Below are 20,268 nucleotides of genomic sequence, written 5' to 3'. Positions count from 1 at the left end.
TATAGGGCCACAACAAGACAACTACATGTTAAGCCCCCCTCCTCGAGTCCTTTCGTATTCTTACACTTTCGTTTGTCCCGATGAGCTGAATGCACGAGTGGCTTGTTCACATCCATTCTCCATTACCATTAGCCGTCCTATTTACTTGTTGCATGAGATATACTTTGCATTGTGTGGCGGTACGCACCTCGTACACAGTGGTTGCACGCTAGAGCAGGCGCTCGCTATCATACTAACGCAAGCGAGGATAGTACCCATCACACAATCTTAAACAAGTGCCCAGCTTGGACCGCGACACTGGACACTGGACTTGAGACCCAATTCCCGGATCCCAAATCCGGCTCTAGAAGGTACTTGACACACCTGGACTCAAGCCTCCCAAACTCAGGGGTCGGGATGGAGGCCTCAAAGGACCAGAAACAGGACCCCGGTGCCCAAACTCAGGACCCCCAACCTGGACTTGAGACCCTAACAGCCAGACTCGTATCATCAACAGCCAGACCCGACGGGTCACCATCCATAGGGCACGCGTCCTTTCTCTCGAAAATCCCTTTCTGTTCAGGAGGCGGTTCAATTCCGCACGACACTGCCCAGATGGATAAAAATAGATGCATGGCCAGAGTGACCATGAAGCATGCGAAATTCTCTCCATTCTCGTCCCATTTCGTAAATACACCTTTTCCCACAAATCTTTATGCCACCAGCCCAGAATACAGTTTCAAGTCATAAAGAAAGAAACAGAAGATTACAGGGGATTGGGAGAGATATCAGATCCCAGCAGAAAACAAGCAAAATGCAGACTACAAAGCCCAACGAAACACCCTTCAAAACATCATGCTGGTGCTATACAAAACCCAAAACTGCTTCCACAATATCTAAAATTACAATATCTCAACCATCCATCCTTCTTCAATCAGGACTCAGATGCAGCAGATACATTCCAATCACCAACTTCATCTTCAAGCTTGTACTTACTGAAGTGGTTGACCTTAAACTTCCACACTCCTTTGACAGGGTCATACGACACAAACTCAGCACCTTGATCCTCAGCCTTCTTCTTGAGCATCTCCTTGTACTTCTCAACTTTAGGCCCTTCTGTCCACTGTTGTCCAGTCTTCTTGTCGGAACATTTGATGTTGAGAAGTGTAACTTCAGCTGGCTTATTGAGACCTTGTCCAATAGGAGGTTTCTTGTTGTCGTCCAAGTAAACAATCACCTCTCGGTTGTTAAACTGGACAAGGGCTTCAAGATCAAGTCGTCGAACATCAGTCTCACCAATGAACTTGATACTTCCATAACCATGCCGCCCCACGATGAAGTCCTTGACACGGCGGCAGAACCCTGGCTCAGCCCTTTCCTTGGCAGCCAGCTCTTGGATTCGAGGCTCAGTGTAGTAATCGGAGTGACGAAGCTTGGGCATTAGCGCCTCAATGTCTGCACCATGCTCATACACTATTGCAGCCTCACCAGCCCTGTGTCCATTGAGCGTCATTGAGGAATCACCTTTCTGAACGGAGTGATCATCATGGACTCCATTTGATTTGTGGCTGCCTCTAACATGATCGGTTTGATCCTTCACACGACCGTTTTCATCTGGACCTCCTGTTGCTAGTTGGAAATAATAATTAAGTTAATCACATAAGGTTTTGGATCTACAATATTAATCATGTTTGTTTACATATTTCACACCTTCTAAATGAAACTAATTCTGCATATTTCCAAACCAGTAACATCTCTGTGATTGGACTCACCTCTGGGAGACTACTTTCTCATCCCGAATATAGACTAAAGATTGTTTGAGAGAGTATCATACACAAAAATGTCGGCTTTGTTAGGAGAAGCTTTTCACTTATCGATAGAATAAGATGTTACTTCAAAAAACAAAAAATCATCCAAGGCTTAGCCAGGACTTTGCTTTTGACTTTTTGAGTAAAAATATATGTAAAGACGACTAAAAATTATTCAAATTTGAAACATAAGTACATACGTTTTCTTTTTCTATGGTCTTACAATTTCCTCAGCAAAAGCTACAACTTCAAAAGTGAAAATACGCAGAGACTGCATCATAAGTGAAAGTCACAAGCCACAATAAAGCATCAATTTCCTCAAGAAACTCGAACAGAAAAGGTATCAGAGGGAGCAAAGGCAAATGAACATAGACAATTGCATTTCATTCACTTTGGAGTCCAAAATGGTAAAACTAGAATTCGGACACTAAAACAATAGCCCAGGTTTATGAGTAATCAAGAAATATGGAAAAAGAGAGATGTATATAAGGGATAGCTATTCATTTTCAAGTGTTATATTTGGGTTTTGTAATAGTGTCAAGTTGTGTCACTGGAAACGCTACTTTTTATCATGCTATAAAACTTACGCATATTATAAATTTGAAGCCAATCCGTGTCACTTTCAGGTTTGCTATATAATCACATATCAACATGTTAATTTTTTGTCAGAAATTAAATCATTTTGAATGAGATAAAAATCACCACACATTATTATTGAATTTACAGAACTATACAGCAAGACCCAGACATAACAATCTTACCATTTTCCTGCCTGGGTCCAGATGTGTCCTTCAATGGAGATGGTTTTTCTGTGCTAGTTCTCGAAGGCCATTGCTCAGATGGACGGATAACCAGAGCCCTCGGATTTTCCCGAGGAATGAAAAGGGCGTCAGCCTTTGGCGTGCTAGGTGTTTCTTCATCCTCACTAAAAAAGGGAACCTGAAATGACAATCCAAAAGTGAGGTTCATCGTAGCACGAGTCATTGAGCAGCAAGTGCATATTCCCAGTATTCTCTGGCCAAAGAGAGAATAGCTCTGATATTGTCCCATCACTAGATCAATGTTCTAGAATATGTAACAATAATAGAGCACATCAGTAAAGTAAATCCACTTTCACCTTTGGCGCATCACTCTTAGGGTGGTATTTTCTTACAGGCAACCTAATCCGCCTCTGCGACAAATGCCGGGATGTCAATAAAGAGGATATACGAACAGGAGCAGGTTTTTCCACCACCTAGACAAAAGGATTTAAAAGATTAGATCACTTTCAACACAGCATAAGCATACCAAAAAATAAAAAATAAAAAGGCACAAAAATTAGCAACCAAATGGAAAGTACCCTTCCGTATTGGAGAAACCAACGAAGAAATTCAAACAGGTCAACAAACTCGTAATCATCTCATGTAAGACAGCAAGATAATCTTTACTTACAGGCATGCTGGAAATTCCGTATTGAATAGAAGAACTAGTCCCAGTTCGGCCAATTGATACTTGAGGCATCGCAGGAAGGGTTCCGAATGGATTAGTGGCAGGAACTGGTTGCATGACCGCAGGGGTCAGGTTGGCCGACCTGTTGAGCATGGGCATGGCATCATTAATTAATTGCACAGTGCAAATCCTTTCTTTTATTGGCCAACGAAGAGTAAGTAAGCAACAGAAAGAACGAAAAGATAATACAACTAAATAATTGGAAACATATGTAGCGCCAAATCAGGTGAGACAGACCCAATGCAGTTATACAAATAAAGAGCAAGTATAGTGTAAAAGGACGCACGGATTTCCGAGGTTGCTCTGGCCAAACATATTTTGGGTACCAAAAACACTGGTACCAGCTGACAACACAGAACAGAAATAAAATTAGCATAATATACATACAAATTCATCTATTGACACCAAAAGAAAAGACAAGACATATTTGATAAACTCAAGTAACCTGTTTGTGTCTGACCCAAGTTGCCAAAGCCAAAAGGACTGGTTGTTTGGGCAGGTTGAGATGATTGAAAGGGGGTCGAAAAGGAGGGCTGCAGATAAAACATCACATTTGATTAAAAGAGAAAAAGTGAACCCAACTCCACCCTCCTCTCTCCAGAAACCAATAAAAAAACTATAAGTTAAACTAAATAAAGTATCAAAGGAGGAGCAAAACTTAACAATTATAAAAGAAAAAATAAAACTGCAAAAAAGCAGAAGCTACACATATGATGCTGCAATAAAATTTAAATAAAAATCAACTTACATTTATTTGAAATCCAGCTGGAGCTGTAGAAGGAAGCTGTGAAGAAGTGCTTGGGAATAAACTTCCCCCAAACCCACTAGTAGGTGGGCTGAACATGTTTGTTTGACCTAAGGAAGGAGTAGTCGTCTGACCAAATGGAGATGTAGTCTGTCCAAAGAGAGACGCGGTCTGTCCAAAAGTAGAAGTGCTCTGTCCAAAGGCAGAGCCAGTCTGGCCAAAGGATGGCGTAGTAGATGAAAATAATGGGGTGGACTGAGAGGTAAAACCAGAGCCAAATTGAGTGCTCCCCATAGTTGGAGAACTAAAAATTGATGTTGATGAACCGAATGCAGAAGGGCCTGATGTAGAAAAAGTGGATGAAGATGAACTGGCCCCAAATCCAGGAGTTGGATTTGATCCAAACAAGGAAGGTGTGGCTGACGCAGTTGAAGAAGCAAAAGGTGAAATGCTAGGTGTAGCAGAGGATCCAAACCCAGTACCGCCAAAGGGTTTAGAAGCAAAAGGATTGGATGTTGTGTTGGAAGCAAAAGGAGAAGATTGACCAAATGCTAGTGAAGGAGTCGAAGAAGGTGCACCGAAGCCAATAGCACCAGCAGACTGACCAGCAGGATTCGGTCCACCTGAAAATTATGCCAGGTTAGCATACAGTCAATGCAGCTAAAGCCAAACCTTATATAGAAAGTACATTCTGAGGGGTGCACCTTTATCTCCCGCTTGATAATCCTCCCATCTAAGCTCCTCATGGCTCTTATCCTTATATACAGGCATTGCTGATATAGACTCTAGCTTACCAGCTGCCTGAGTCCCACTGCCACTTTCTGCCTCCGTTGTAGGTGTGTAAGGAGCCACTCTACTGCCCCCACGCTGACCTCCGAAAGGTGACTGCCCAAAACCACCAGTTCCAAAAGTTGGTGTTGTGGCCTGGGCTCCTGCATGACAAATAATGTGAAAAGGCCAAATTCTTATAATGAGCTAGTACACTGCAGTGAAATCTTATTCATAAGCTATAATAGCAAGCCATGACACAAAATCTGATAGACCAGCCTTTTTTTTTGGCAGGCTTGATATTCCAAGGGGGAACTGGAAGACGATAGTAGTCCAAAACATCCTGGAGCAAAATGAATTCATTTTACAAGACTCACCAATCTGGGATCCAAAAGGGGATGATGTAGCTCCAAATGGACTGCCACCAAATGCAGAGGTTGATTGGCCAAAAGCAGGAGAAGAGCCAAAACTGAAGGATGGACTACTAGAAGCCCCAAAAGCTGGAGTACTTGAGGCACCAAAAGCTGGAGCACTGGAAGCACCAAAAGCTGGGGTACTGGAAGCACCAAAAGCCGGGGTACTTGAAGCACCAAAAGCAGAGGTACTTGAAGCACCAAATACAGGAGTATTGGATGTGCCAAATGCAGGGACACTCGGAGATCCAAAAAGTTGTGTACTGGAAGTCCCAAAAGCTCCCCCTGGGGCGGTTGATGAGCCAAATGCAGTCCCTGTGCTACCAAATGAAGGAGTGGTAGTTGAACCAAAGGCAGGCGTGCTTGTAGCACCAAAGGCAGGAGTGCTTGCTTGTCCAAAGGCAGGGGTGCTTGTAGCTCCAAATGAAGGGGTACTGGTAGAACCAAAGGCAGGAGTGCTAGTACCGCCAAATGCTGACTGACTTGATGCACCAAAGGTGGGGGAGGAACCGAAAACATTGCTCCCAAATGCTGGCTGTGATGGCTGACTTGTGCTTCCGAAAGGACTTGTTTGAGGGGTCGAACTAAACCCACCAAAAGCAGGCTTTTGTCCAAAAAGAGAAGATCCTGTTCAAAAAGAAGACTATTAGTGAAGGAAAATTCTCAGCTTGTAAGCCAGATAAATGGAGAAACAACTGCATTTATACTATGGAAAGAAAAAAGATCCAAATTCGACTGCTATTTCAGTAAGGAATATATCTCTTGAAGTACAATAGCCAGGTGACTGAGTATTGGAATAGAGGACCGGAAAGAGAATTGTGACTAAAATGCAAACTTCCACCAAAGAAAGGTAAAAGGATTATCAATAGATAAGTAGACATTGATTGAATGAACCAACTAAAGTTCTATAGATCCTGCCGCAATCAATGCCACTTAAAATAACTAGCATCAGCAAATATTAGGCAAGGTGCATGTGAAGCAGGCAGTTGAAACTAAATTCAAATTTATTTTCATTAAACTCAAGGCTAGCTATGGTTAGTTGCTCATCTATTCCAGAGCTGAATTATATACCTTAATGTAACACGATCGGAGTTGACATTCCAATCTAGACAACTGTCCAGTACTCACAGTGGATAAAAGGAAAAAAAATCCTCATCAACAAATAATTTGCAATGGGGTCCAATTCTGACAACTCAATATTCTTTCAAGGCAAAGCATGAGAAAAACCTCATGCTCCAACAAAAACTCAACAAGAATTTCTTCCCCTTGAACACATTTAGGTATAACATTGTTCAACACTTTGCAAGCTTGAAGCCCTCATTTGTACTGAACAAATCCTCTCCTTTATGACTGTTTTCCAACTTCCAGAAAAGCATTAGCTAACATGGAGTTTGTAAATTCCACATTGGGAATTTTTTGCCACTGTGCTTGAACTATCTCTTTTTCAACTTTTGATCAATTGTCATCGTGACACAAATGAACATGAGAAAAGGAAACTTCAAAGCGTATCATATAACAAACATGAGAAAAGGAAATTATTTGGTATGTGATATTTAGTCGGAAAGACACAAATGGAAACTGTTCAACTTGCATCCAAAGACCGGAACCTATAAATCTGATCACATACCACGAATTTAAGAATTTTGACCCTCATGTCACTAAATGTATGGCCACGTTTCAGGGGAATCACGAAAGCAAATCACATGCCCAAATCATCTTAGACAAGTTCTCATCGTAATTGCGCTCATTTCATGAACGGGTACATATAACATAATAAACATGCCTGCCCTCCTTATACCCTTGAGTTTCCTTGAGCTTATGTGGCATTTTGCGTTCCTAGAAGATCCTAATTGCACTTTAAATTTGATAAATCCGGCTGATTCAAATATGCCATCTCCAAACCCACTAGTTCACCTTTCTACAAAAGAAAAATAACTTAAGTTGCTTGCCTTTTCGCTTCTGCTGTATTTGAATAGCAGAACAACTACTATTCTCGTTTCTCAACATGCCAAGCAAAAAAAAAACTTCCCGTGATCTGTTTGAAAACTAGGCTATCAAAATTCAATTCCCAATATTCTTCCCATATCAAAGATACAATGACTGCCCTATCAAATGCCTATCTATAAGTTCACTTTCAGAGGTTCCTCCTGATCAGGAGGGTAATAACTTATCACTTACCACCAAAAGCTGAGGAAGAGCTTCCAAAAGCGGGAGTTGATGATGCACCAAAAGCGGGAGTAGAAGAAAAAGGCGAAGAGGGTTGTGTAGCACCAAAAACACCAGTTGAAGTTCCACCGAACATGGAGCTCCCCGTTTGAGTGCCAAAAGGGTTTGGGCTACCAAAAGGTTTTGGGGCAAAAGGATTGGTAGGGTTACTTGCCTGCCCAAAGACTGATTGGGACCCGAAAGGACTGCTAGATGATTGCCCAAAAGCTGTAAAAGGGGTACTGAATTAACATAACCAAAGAAGGTGACAATAAAAGTAACACTATAAAACAAGATAAGCACATTATCCTCGTAGCTAAAGTGTATAAAGAAACAAACACACATGGCCCAATAATAGCAAGCCATAGACATTCAGTTGCTCTGGAAGAAGTATCTAACTATGCTATCTCGACAAGAAGGATTTTTATGTGTCCAGCGAGAAAGAAGTCATAGCAAATAAAACAGCAGCGTCGCAATGATATGTGAAAGATGAATTGAATTAACTGAAAAAAGTTCATGAAGAAAAAAAAGGGTAACACACTGCTGGATACTCATGGCATACATAAGAGAAAAGCACTCCAAAAAATTCATCAGACAACAACAACAGGTTGGAAATCGGCAATACATAAGTTAAGGAAAAATGTCATAATCCATCACACGAGGGAACTTTCACGAAATACAAACTGAAGAGAAATCCATAAACAAAAAAAAAAAAAACCAAAGCAGCATCATCGCAGGGAATAGGCATCAGCAACAAACAGAAGATTCAATAGTTCAATCAAGCAAACCACCCTGCCGAAGAAACTAAAATTCCAGAGACAATACTCACGGTTATTTCCGCCAAACATCCTCGCTGTGATTCTCTAGACAGAGCAACCTATAAGAACTTCAACAATCCCACGAAGCCGGATCAGAAGCCTGCAACATCATTCCAAAGAATCAACAAAACGCAGAGACCGCGAATTTTTGACGACACATCGGCAGGCGATGAGCATAAACTAGAGATTCCATAGCTACACACGCGAAGCCAAACCCAATGCCAACGCAGCGAAACAAACAACAGCCGAGGGGCCGACACTAACACAGCCTTCAGCTCCTCAACCCAACCCGCCTATCAAACCTAAAGGAACGCGCGCGCAAGCGCACAGCAGGAAGCGAAGAAACGGCGGGCGAAGAGAAGGCGATCGGGACCCCGGACGCGCCGATCCTCGCGCGCGGGGAAGGATCGAGCGCGTCGCGGAGCCGGCGGAGCTATGGGGCTCGCGACGGAAGCAAATGGCCCGGAGACGGAGACGGCGGCGGCGGCAGGGTAGGCGGGGGGCGGAGGAGCGGCGGCGGTTAGGGTTTGCGGAGGTTACCTCGATCTGAGCTGCTGCAGAAGAGCGGGAGAAGACGGAGAGAGAGGCGTCGGAGCCACCCGAGGCGAAACGACGGAGACGACGATGAGTGAAGAGAGGGGAAGGGGGGCGTGGACGGAAGCTGGGGGATGGATTATATAAGCGCGTGGCCCCGAGCTCGCTGGCGGGGCGCGTGGTCCATAACGTGCGTTAAAGCGAAGCCTTCTATCGTAGATGTTGTCGTGCAAATAAGTTATATCCGTATTAGGTAATTAGGACTTTGGATTCCATGCTTGATGACTAATCAAAGATATTTCTAGAGAAAAAAAAATTTCGAACAATTTATATAAATTTAAGGTTAATGTCACGAAAAATTTCAAACTAGTGTACCTGGAACTAATTTATCTTAAACTAATCTTTTGACCATAAAAAATTTCAAATTGGTACACCCGTAACAGATATACCATAAACTAATTTTTTGACCACTAAAAACCCCAAAATAGTACATTTATAACAAATTTACCCTCCGTTAAATTGGATTAATATCACGAAAAATCACAAAATGGTACACCCGTAACAGATGGAGGGTAAAAAAACTCTAAATTGGTACACCTATCAACTACCACGTGTCATTCAACTCCGAAATTTGACGGTAAAATTTAACGGAAACTAACAAACGGTAAAATTGTCACAGGTGTACCAGTTTGGGGTTTTTTGTGGTATTAACCTTATAAATTATAGTAAACAAAATAAGTTATTTTTATTGGGATTAGTGCCACGAAATATGTCATAAATGTACTAGTTTAGGGTTTTTGATGATAAAAAAATTAGTTTGAGTAAATTTTTTACAGGTTCACCAATTTAGGATTTTTTATGATTAAAAAAATTAATTTTTGATAAATTTACCATAGGTGTACCGATTTTGGATTTTTTATTGTGTTAACCCTTAACATTTTAATGAAGTAGACAGGTGTCTGCATGATTATGTATGAAGTGCTGATCGATTCATTTATGCTTTGACATCACCTATCGTTTGCTCTTTAAGGCGTCATCGACGCTTTGTAACCCAAGCGCTCGATACCGTCGCTCTCGTCGCCGCGGGGGACTTCTAATTACCTACCAGGCAGCTTATCCCTGGTCGCCGTGCCTTCTATCGTAATTTCTATACGAGCCATAGCAGGGAAAAGTGCTAAAAAAGTCATAAACCTTTTACATTAATGTCAATTTAGTCATAAACCTTTTTTTGGTGCCAATTCAGTCCTAAACCTTTTGCATTGGTGCCAATTTAGTCCTAAATCTTTTTTTGGTGCCAATTAAGTCCTAAACCTTTTAAATTGGTGCCAATTCAGTTCTAAACCTTTTGTTTTTGTACTAATTTAGTCTTTCCGATCAATTTTGACCGGAATTTGCCAACGTGGACGCCTGCCGGCCGGCGGCCAGTCACCGGCACCGACGTGGACAACTTTAATAATATTTTAATATTTTCTTGAATTTTTTTTTCCTTTTTTTTTCCACTTTTTTTTTTGTCCCCCCTCCTTCCTCTGGCCGGTCGCCGGACCAGAGGCCAGCGAGCTCGACCTCGCCGGCCACTAGCGAGGGCGGCGGTCTCGCCTGGCAAGCCTCGCCTTGGTCAGGCGAGGCTCGACATCGCCAAATCCGGCGAGATCGGGCCTCGCCGACCACCGGCGAGGGCGGCGGCCTTGCCCGGCGAGGGCTCGAGCCTCGCCATGGTCGGGCGAGGCCCGACCTCGTCCGGATCCAACAGGCCGCCGCCCTCGCCGGTGCGGCGAGGTCGAGCTCGCCGAGCCGGAAGGAAGGAGGGGAACAAAAAAAAAAAAAAAAAAAAAAAAAAAAATAGAAATTCAAAAAAATATTAAAATATTATTAAAGTTGTCCACATCGGTGCCATGTCGGCGCCGGTGACCGGCCGCCGGCCGGCAGGCGTCCACGTCGGCAAATTCCCGTCAAAATTGACCGGAAGGACTAAATTTGCATAAAAATAAACGGTTTAGGACTGAATTGGCACCAATTTAAAAGGTTTAGGACTTAATTGGTACCAAAAAAAGATTTAGGACTAAATTGGCACCAATACAAAAGGTTTAGGACTGAATTAACACCAAAAAAAGGTTTAGGACTAAATTGGCACCAATACAAAAGGTTTAGGACTTTTTTGGCACTTTTCCCGCCATAGCACGCAAAATCCTGTAAAAAGGATACGACTGATGGGTGCGGTCCATTATCATTTGATCCAATTGCTAACTGGCCTCCCGAAGACTAATTACTTGTGGGATTGAAGAAGCTCTCCTCGCTGCATATCTTGACTAGTGTGGTCGTGCCCTCTGTTAGAAATATGGTAAGACTGGATAGGTTTCCGCTTTATTCTTCCTTTTGTTTAGACGTTTATACTCTTCAAGGAGAAGCAAAGTTCTTGCGCAGAGAAGTTATGCTAAGCGTTCTTGTCTGAGAAAGTTGCAGTTCCTCACGGCAGGTTTTTTTCTCTTGAATCTTCTTTCAATTTGCAGGAACATCTTTGTTGTTGTTTGAGTGACCATCTTATCTTCGAGATCTGTTTTAATGTTAAAAGCTGTCAAACTAAAAGATCATCAGTCTGCCATTGTTGACTCTTAGGAAGTAGATGCCGTGAGGGTTGCACGGTAGTGTGACTTATGTCCACGATAAGAACAATGAGAATGTTGCCAAAGCAGTAAATACTATTATAAAGCAGCTTCCACTTTAGAAAATTCAAAAGAGAAAAGAGAAAACCTAGACACCTTGTGATCCCCTCTGCCTGATTGAGCTGCGATGTAAGTCACAACTCGCACAAAAACGGGTTCGAACTCAGAGAAATTATCTAACAGTCTTGTCCCTAACTAAAAACGATAAAGTGAAGATTCACCTCCTCTCTTCTTCAAAAAATTCTAGATATTTCTGAGGGGAGTGAATCAATAGAATGATGCGAAGGGAGTGAATCACTAATCTCTAAAATAAGGTAAGGGGGATGAACCACAAATTTCTTCCATATTGGAGAAACCGTCGAAGAAATTCAAACGGATCCACAAGCTGGAGTACTACTGGAAGCGCCAAAGGGTGGAGTACTTGAAGCGCCAACAGCAGGGGTACTTGAAGCACCAAATAAAGGAGTGTTGAATGTGCCAAATGCAGGGGTACTCCGAGATCCAAAAAAGTGTAGTACCGAAAGTCCCAAAAGCTCCCCCAATGGTGAACCCTGAGGTGATTGATGAGCCAAATGCAGTCCCGGTGCTACCAAATGGAGGAGTGGTAGTTGAACCAAAGGCAGGGGTGCTTGTAGCACCAAAGGCAGGAGTGCTTGCTTGTCCAAAGGCAGGGGATCTTGTAGCTCCAAATGGAGGGGTACTGATAGAACCAAAGGCAGGAGTGCTAGTCCCGCCAGAAGCTGACTGACTTGATGCACCAAAGTTGGGGGAAGAACCAAAAACATTGCTCCCAAATGCAGTCCCTGTGCTACCAAATGGAGGAGTGGTAGTTGAACCAAAGGCAGGGGTGCCTGTAGCTCTAAATGGAGGGGTACCGGTAGAACCAAAGGCAAAAGTGCTAGTACCGCCAGATGCTGACTGACTTTTTTTTTTTAGGTCGAAGATGCTGACTGACTTGATGCACCAAAGTTGGGGGAAGAACCAGAACATTGCTCCCAAATACAGTCCGTGCTACCAACTGGAGGAGTGGTAGTTGAACCAAAGGCAGGAGTGCTTGTAGCTCCAAATGGAGGGGTACTGGTTGAACCAAAGGCAGGAGTGCTAGTACCGCCATATGCTGACTGACTTGAGGCACCAAAGGTGGGGGAGGAACCGAAAACATTGCTCCCAAATGCTGGCCGTGATGGCTGACTTGTGCTTCCGAAATGGCTTGTTTGAGGAGGGGTCGAACCAAACCCACCAAAAGCAGGCGTTTGTCCAAAAAGAGAAGATGCTGTTCAAATAGAAGACTATCAGTGAAGAAAAATTCTCAGCTTGTAAGCAAGATAAATGGAGAAACAACTGCATTTATACTTTGGAAAGCAAAAAGATCCAAATTCGACTACTAATTCAATCAGGAATATGACTCTTGAAGTACAATAGCCAGGCGATTGAGTATTGGAATAGAGGAACAGAAAGAGAATTGTGACTAAAATGCAAACTTCCATCAAAGAAAAGTAAAAGGATTATCAATTGGGAAGTGGACATCGATTGAATGAACCAATAAAAAGTACTATTGATCCTGCCGCAATCAATGCCACTTAAAATAGCTAGCATCAGCAAATATTAGGCACAGGTACATAAAACATAAAAAAACATGCCTGCATCCTTAGACCCTTGAGTTTCCATGAGCTTATGCGGCATTTTGCGTTCCTAGAAGATCCTAATCGCAATTTAAATTTGATAAATCCAGCTGATTCAAATATGGCATCTCCTAATCCACTAGTTCACCTTTCTACAAAAGAAACATAACCTAAGTTGCTTGCTTTTTGGCTTCTGCTGTATTTGAATAGCAGAGCAACTTCTATTCTCGCCTCTCAACTTGCCGAGCAAAACAAATTGAGTTATAGGATAAAATTCAACATACTCTCCAACTTGTCCCACGATCTGTTTGAAAACTAGGCTATCAAAATCCAATTCCCAATATTCTTCCCATATCAAAGAAACAATGACTGCCCTATCAAATGCCTATCTATAAGTTCACTTTCAGAGGTTCCTCCTGATCAGGAGGGTAATAACTTATCACTTACCACCAAAAGCTGAGGAAGAGCTTCCAAAAGCGGGAGTTGATGATGCACCAAAAGTGGGTGTTGAAGTTCCAAAAGATGGTGAAGATGAAGCAACAAACGGAGGCGTAGTAGAAAAAGGCAGAGAGGTTCGAGTAGCTCCAAAAATACCAGTTGAAGTTCCACCGAACATGGAGCTTCCCGTTTTGAGTGCCAAAAGGGTTTAGGCTACCAAAAGATTGTGGGGCAAAAGGATTGGTTGGGTTGCTTGCCTGCCCAAGGACTGATTGGGACCCAAAAGGACTGCTAGATGATTGCCCAGAAGCTGTAAAAAGCATTCCAAATTAACATAACCAAGGCAGGTGACAATAAAAGTAACACTATAAAACAAGGTAATCACATAATCCTCGTAGCTAAAGTGTATAAAGAAACAAATATGATAAGAAAGAAAGATTAAAAGAGAATGGTATTTGTTCTCTTATAATGGTGTTTGAAACAATGTACATGAGAAGCCTTTATATAGGCTTAGAGGAGTAAAGGAGCCTAGCATTCTTCCTATGTGGGACCAAAGAAAAAGAAGAGATGTAAAGGAAAACCTACAAAACTATACAACATGTTCTAACACCCCCCTCAAACTCAAGGTGGATCAAATAACGAGAGTTTGGAAAGAAGAAATTTAAATCGTTGTGATGTAAGAGCCTTCGTAAAACAATCGGCAAGTTGATTCTCAGTTCCAACAAAAGGAAGTGAAATAGTGCGAGCTTGGAGATGATGACGAGTCAGATGACAATCGATCTCAATATGTTTGGTACGCTCATGAAAGACTGGATTTGCACCGATATGAATGGCACTCTTGTTGTCACAATGCAGAGGAGTAGGATCCAGAAGTGAAACTCCCATATCAGCAAGTAACCAGCGAAGCCAAACAATCTCAACAGTAGTGTCGGCCATAGCATGATACTCGGACTCTGTAGAGGAGCGTGAGACAATATGTTGTTTCTTGGAACGCCAAGAAATAAGTGAATCGCCAAGAAAAATGCAATAACCAGTGATAGATTTGCGATCAGTGACATTGGAAGCCCAATCAGCATCAGAATAGGCACGCAACTTGAGAGTAGAAGAAGATGGTAGAAATAAGGAACGCGATAAAGTGCCTCGAAGATAGCGCAGAATCCTTAGAACAGCTGCATAATGAGTTGTTCGAGGAGCGAATAAACCGACCGACAACATGAACAAGATAGGCGATGTCGGGTCGGGAGATAGTAAGATAAATAAGACGCCAACCAAGGTCCGATAGCGGGCGACATCAGAAAGAGGTTCTCCATCGTCTGGGCAAAACTTCTGATTGAGCTCAATAGGAGTGGCGCGAAGACGTGAATCTGATAGAGCGACCCTGGACACCGGACGTAATATCGCGGTATATTTCTGCCGAGAAATGAGAATACCACGTGAACTGCGAGAGCAATCTCAAGCCCAAGAAAATAGCGCAGTGGTCCTAGATCCTTCATGGCAAAATGTTGCTGAAGGTGCCGCTTGGTATGCTCAATATGGCCACGATCATCTCCGGTGATGACCATATCATCAACATAAAGAAGAAGAATAGTGCAGCCTGAATAAGAGGTATGAACAAATATAACATGATCAGCCTCACTTTGAATGAAACCAGCACCTTGAATAGCATCACTGAACTTCTCAAATCAAGCATGAGGGGCCTGTTTGAGACCATAAAAAGCCCGTCGCAAGCGGCAAACCTGTCCAGAGGTATGAGCAAGACCAGGCGGAGGTTGCATAAAGATATCTTCCTGAAGATCACCGTGAAGAAAAGCATTCTTCACATCAAGCTGAAAGAGAGGCCAACTGCGAATTGAAGCAACAGCTAATAAAGCACGGACAGATGTCATCTTTGCTACGGGAGCAAAGGTCTCATCATAGTCGATACCATACTCTTGCGAGAAACCTCGAGCAACCAGACGAACTTTGTAACGCTCAATACTGCCATTAGAACGAGTCTTAATCTTATATATCCATCGGCAAGATACGAGGGAGCGACCTGGAGGAAGAGGCACAAGCTCCCAAGTACCAGTACTCTCCAAAGCCGAGAGTTCCTCAGACATAGCCTGGCGCCATTCTACATGTTGAACTACCTCGCGATAACTATTAGGTTCTTGTACAGCATAAACAGCAGCTAAAAAGGATCCAAACTCAGTAGAATAAGAAGCAGCAGCAACATACCGGGCAGGTGGACGCCGATCTCGAGCAGGATTACGGCGTGGCTCTAGTTGTGCAGAATCATCGAGGGCAGATACAGCAGGAGGTGCAGTACAAGGGATAGGTGAAGATGGAGAAGGTGGCAATATATCTAGATCCGATGTAGAAGAGGGACTAGAAGGGTCAGGTAGAGGATCAACAGGAAAATCCATAAATGGAATACGAGACGAAACATGAGGTGTAGTATTTGTCGAAAAGAAAGGGATGTGTTCATGAAACGTAACATCACGAGAAATACGTACACGTCGCGCATTTGGGTCATAACAACGATATTCTTTGTGCTCAGTGCTGTAACCCAAGAATGCACATGGGATAGAGCGGGCGGTAAGCTTTGTACGTTCAGTGAGTGAAAGAATGACAAAACAAGTACATCCAAAAACTCGAAGATGATTATAGCTAGGAGGTCGAGAGTAGAGACGCTAAAATGGGGTGTCTTGATGGAGAACAGATGAGGGTAGGCGATTAATTAGATGAACAGCCGTGAGAAGAGCCTCTGCCCAGAACTCAGTGGGAACGGATGTGCCAAGTAAGAGAGCACGAGTGGTCTCTAGAATATGACGGTGCTTGCGTTCAAGCAACTCCATTTTGAGCCGGAACCCCAGGACAAGATAACTCGAGGAAGTGTACCATCACTAGCTAAGAGGGAACGAAAGACACCAGAGAGATATTCTCCCCCTGAATCTGAACGGAAAACTCTGATTTTTGTATTAAATTGTGTGGAAACCATGGAAGTAAAAGACTAATAGATGGTAAAGAAATCACTACGTTGACGCATAAGATAGACCCATGTATAACGAGAATAATAATCAATAAAAGATACATAATATTTGAAACCATTCTTGGAAGAGAGCGGGGCAGGACCCCAAACATCAGAATGAACAAGATCGAAGATCGCACTAGTTCTAGAGTTACTAACAGGAAAAGGCTTAGCAGATTGCTTGGCCAAAGGGCAGGTAAAACATGGAGGAAGACTACCAGAAGAAATAGGACCCAAAACACCTTGATGGTGAAGGACGGTGAGACGAGAAGACGAAATATGTCCAAGACGCTGATGCCACCGAGCAAGATCGAGGGTAGCCAACACAGGATGAGGAAGAGAGGAAGTTGGAAGATGGAGATGTTGCATAATATAAAGTCCATCCCGTCTACTGCCCCTGCCAATTATCTTGCCACTCAAACGATCCTGCACAAAGCAAGAGCTATTTGTAAAGCTTACAGTACATCCAGTATCGGTGAGTTGTCCAACAGATAATAAATTGAGAGCCAAAGAGGGAACATGTAACACATCAGGGACATTGAAATCTTCAGAGATCGGTAAGAGTACCCTGTCGGGTAGCTAGTAGAGAAGAACCATTAGCGAGAAAGAAATGTCTTGGTTGCTTGAGCTCGAGTGCTTAGTGAGAAAACAGGCGGAAGTAGACATATGTCTAGCGGCTCTGAGTCAAGTACCCAAGTAGTAGAAATATCACCCGAAGGTGGAGTAGGCTGCAGCGGTGCTTCCAGCGATGAGAGAGATGTAGAAGTACCGAGAATCGGGAAAAGACCTGGGTAGAGAAGGACTCAATCGAGCAAGTTGGGTCTCAAGAGCAGCAATACGGTCATCCGTAGAGGGAGAAACCAGAGTAATAGGTTGAGAGATTGGAGATGCGGTAGTGACTCGTGGTGATGCAGAAAGGCGTGAAGCATTCCTCTTCTTCCAACAATGTGACTCGTCATGACCAGGACGATGACAATACGTACATGAAAGGCGGCGAGGACCACGAGTAGGCGAAGGACGTGGTGGAGCAGCCAAAACTATAGGCGGAACATGTGGTAGAGCAGCCAAAATAGCAGTTGAATCAGGAACTGCCGAGGAGGAAAGAAGACCAAGACGAGTTTCCTCAGACTGTAATTCTTTGACAGCGTCAAGGAGGGATGGTCTTGGAGAGCGGTGAAGAAGTTGGCTGCGAACACCTTCATAGGGAGAGCCGAGCTTCATAAGAAAAGAATGCAGACGATGCCTATCTTGAGTCTGAAGCCGAGTAGATGGACACCGAGTATAGTTCAGGCATGATGGGCGGAGAATAGGAGCAAGAATATCCAGTTGACTCCAAAGTGAGTGCATGTAATTGTAGAAATCTCGAATAGAGCGAGACCCTTGCGTAGCACTGTAAACTTCTTGCTCCAACTGATAAACTCGAATGTCCCCTGTCTGGGTGAACATCTCGGCAAGTTGATCCCATAAACTTTTCGCCTCAACAATATTAGAAAATCGTGGGCGAAGAGCAGGATCAATGGAACCAAAAATGATAGTCCATGCCTTCCGATCAGCAACTTTCCATGCTCGAATTTCAGCGGCACGTTTCGCAACTTGATCAGATGAGTCACTTTTAAGAGCACCAGGACAAGGACAAAGTCCCTCAACATGCTCAAACAAGTCGCGGTAAACAAGTGCTGCCATTGCCGATAGTTTCCAAAGAGAATAGTTTGAACCATCGAGTTTGACGTCAATACGGTCACTAGAATCACCCATGACGACAGAAAAAGAAATCACTAGCAAAGCTAGAAATATGGATTGAGGTGATCGAAAAGATCGAGAAAGAAGAAGCGCGGATTAGAACGAGCAAGGATGATGGCTCAAAAGCCCTAAACTCATTATCTTAATTTCTGATGCGGAAGATCCAATTTATGGCAACCGCAGAGCATACTTTAAAAAATAATGAGCTCATTGTCTTAATTTTTTATGCGGAAGATCCAATTGATGGCAACCGCAGAGCATACTCTTCAAGACAATGAACCTGGCTCTGATACCATGATAAGAAAGAAAGATTAAAAGAGAATGGTATTTGTTCTCTTATAATGGTGTTTGAAACAATGTACATGAGAAGCCTTTATATAGGCTTAGAGGAGTAAATGAGCCTAGCATTCTTCCTATGTGGGACCAAAGAGAAAGAAGAGATGTAAAGGAAAACCTACAAAACTATACAACATGTTCTAACAAAATACACATGGCCCAATAATAGCAAGCAACAGACATTCAGTTGCTCTAGAAGTATCTAACAATAGCAGCATGAAAGATGAATTGAATTAACTGAAAAAAGTTCATGAAGAAAAAAAAGAGCTAACACGCTACTGGATACTCGTGGTAAACACGAGAAAAGCACTCCAAAAAATTCATCAGACAACAAAAGGTTGGAAATCTGCAATACAAAAGTTAAGGAAAAATGTCATAATCCATCACACAAGAGAACTTTCACGAAATGCAAACTGGAAAGAAATCCATAAAAATAAAAATAAAAATAAAAACAAAGCAGCATCATCGCAAGGAATAGGCATCAGCAACAAACAGAAGATTCAATAGTTTCAATCCAGCAAACCACCCTGCCGAAGGAACTAAAATTCTAGAGAAAATACTCACGGTTATTTCCGCCAGACATCCTCGCTGCGATTCTCTGGACAGAGCAACCTATAATAACTTCAAAAACCCCCCGAAGCCGGATCAGAAGCCTGCAACATCATTCCAAACAATCAACAAACACAGAGATCGCGAATTTTGCCGACATATCTGGCAATGAGCATGAACTAGATATTTCATGGCTACGCACGCGAAGCCAATCTTAATGCCAATGCAGCAAAATAACAGCGGAGGGGCCAACACTAACAGAGCCTTCAGCTCCTCAACCCAAGCACCCATTAATCCTAAAGAATGTTAGAATATTTAAATATTAAATTACGCATTCATTTAATGGCTTAAACTTATACAACAGTTGACAATAGTTCCACAAAACCTTATATGCTTTTAGAACAATTGGAGTGGTCCCACATATCCTGATTCTTTCCGGACCTTGTTTGTCTTCCCCAATTAAATATATCCACACTTAGTACTAGGCATGGATCGTTAGAATATTTAAATATTGATCCATGCATTCACATGATAGCTTAACCTTTTTATCAATGGTCCCACAAAATCTCACGAGAAACACGCACAGCATGAAGCAAAAACAGCGGAGAGACGGGCAGAGGAGCAGCGCCAGTTAGGGTTTTCGGAGGTACCTCGATCTGAGCTACCGCCGCCGCTGCTGTAGAGCGGAAGATGGAGAGAGAGGCATCGGAGCCACCCAAGGCAGAAGGACAGAGACGATGAGTGAAGCTAGGGGATTATATAAGCGTGTGGCGCGAAGCTCGCTGGCATGGCATGTGGTCCAGAACATGCATTAAAGCGGAGCCTTTCTATTATAGATGTTGTGCAAATAAGCTATTCCCATTAGGACGCGAATAATAACCATTCTTGTCACGCCCCGAACCCCGCGGGCGCACGACATCCCGCTATGGTCGTTATGATGCGACGACCCAGGACTCGTCGCCGACCCTTTTCTTTTTATCTTTGAATTACGCAAGCGGAAACGATAACCAACACAACAATCCCCAGACAATAATTAAATCGGGGATAGCAGAGGAAAACCAGACATAACAAAAGCCATTTTAATATTCACTTGATTAACCCACGGGAACATACTTACAGGCCCACTCCGGGCGTTTTCACAAAAGCCAAAAAAGA

At 43.0% G+C, this 20,268-nt stretch overlaps 3 protein-coding genes across 4 annotated transcripts; all 3 read right to left on the bottom strand.

The window, feature by feature from the left end:
- Positions 1-662: 662 nt before the first annotated feature.
- On the bottom strand, positions 663-8,888 carry LOC115675407 (nuclear pore complex protein NUP98A). Of its 2 annotated transcripts, none has more exons than XM_030598037.2 (12): positions 8,765-8,888; positions 8,236-8,324; positions 7,380-7,634; positions 5,166-5,828; positions 4,725-4,952; positions 4,024-4,643; positions 3,721-3,808; positions 3,562-3,619; positions 3,219-3,357; positions 2,905-3,021; positions 2,549-2,726; positions 663-1,608 (listed from the first exon to the last, which is right to left on the bottom strand). In XM_030598037.2, exons 2-12 carry the CDS (start codon positions 8,252-8,254, stop codon positions 914-916), a joined length of 3,060 nt encoding a protein of 1,019 aa, XP_030453897.1. In that variant the 5' UTR covers positions 8,255-8,324; positions 8,765-8,888; the 3' UTR covers positions 663-913. The 2 variants fall into 2 exon arrangements, with proteins under 2 accessions (XP_030453897.1, XP_056174189.1); XM_056318214.1 differs by having other exon boundaries at positions 663-1,602.
- Positions 8,889-12,210: 3,322 nt separating this feature from the next.
- LOC115675578 (nuclear pore complex protein NUP98B-like) lies at positions 12,211-19,323 on the bottom strand. Its single transcript, XM_030598301.2, has 3 exons — positions 19,129-19,323; positions 13,488-13,788; positions 12,211-12,691 (listed from the first exon to the last, which is right to left on the bottom strand). The coding sequence occupies exons 2-3, from the start codon at positions 13,654-13,656 to the stop codon at positions 12,351-12,353; spliced, it is 510 nt and encodes a 169-aa protein (XP_030454161.1). The 5' UTR covers positions 13,657-13,788; positions 19,129-19,323; the 3' UTR covers positions 12,211-12,350.
- LOC130140020 (uncharacterized) lies at positions 17,197-18,243 on the bottom strand. Its single transcript, XM_056318209.1, has one exon. It carries the CDS (start codon positions 18,241-18,243, stop codon positions 17,197-17,199), a length of 1,047 nt encoding a protein of 348 aa, XP_056174184.1.
- Positions 19,324-20,268: the final 945 nt, after the last annotated feature.

The sequence above is a fragment of the Syzygium oleosum genome, unplaced genomic scaffold (genome assembly GCF_021117445.2).
Source record: "Syzygium oleosum isolate NSW1041296 unplaced genomic scaffold, Sole_v2.1 Sole_v2.15, whole genome shotgun sequence".
NCBI lineage: Eukaryota > Viridiplantae > Streptophyta > Magnoliopsida > Myrtales > Myrtaceae > Syzygium > Syzygium oleosum.
The sequence above is the reverse complement of the archived record's forward strand: the minus strand, read 5'-3'. Positions and strand labels throughout refer to the sequence as shown.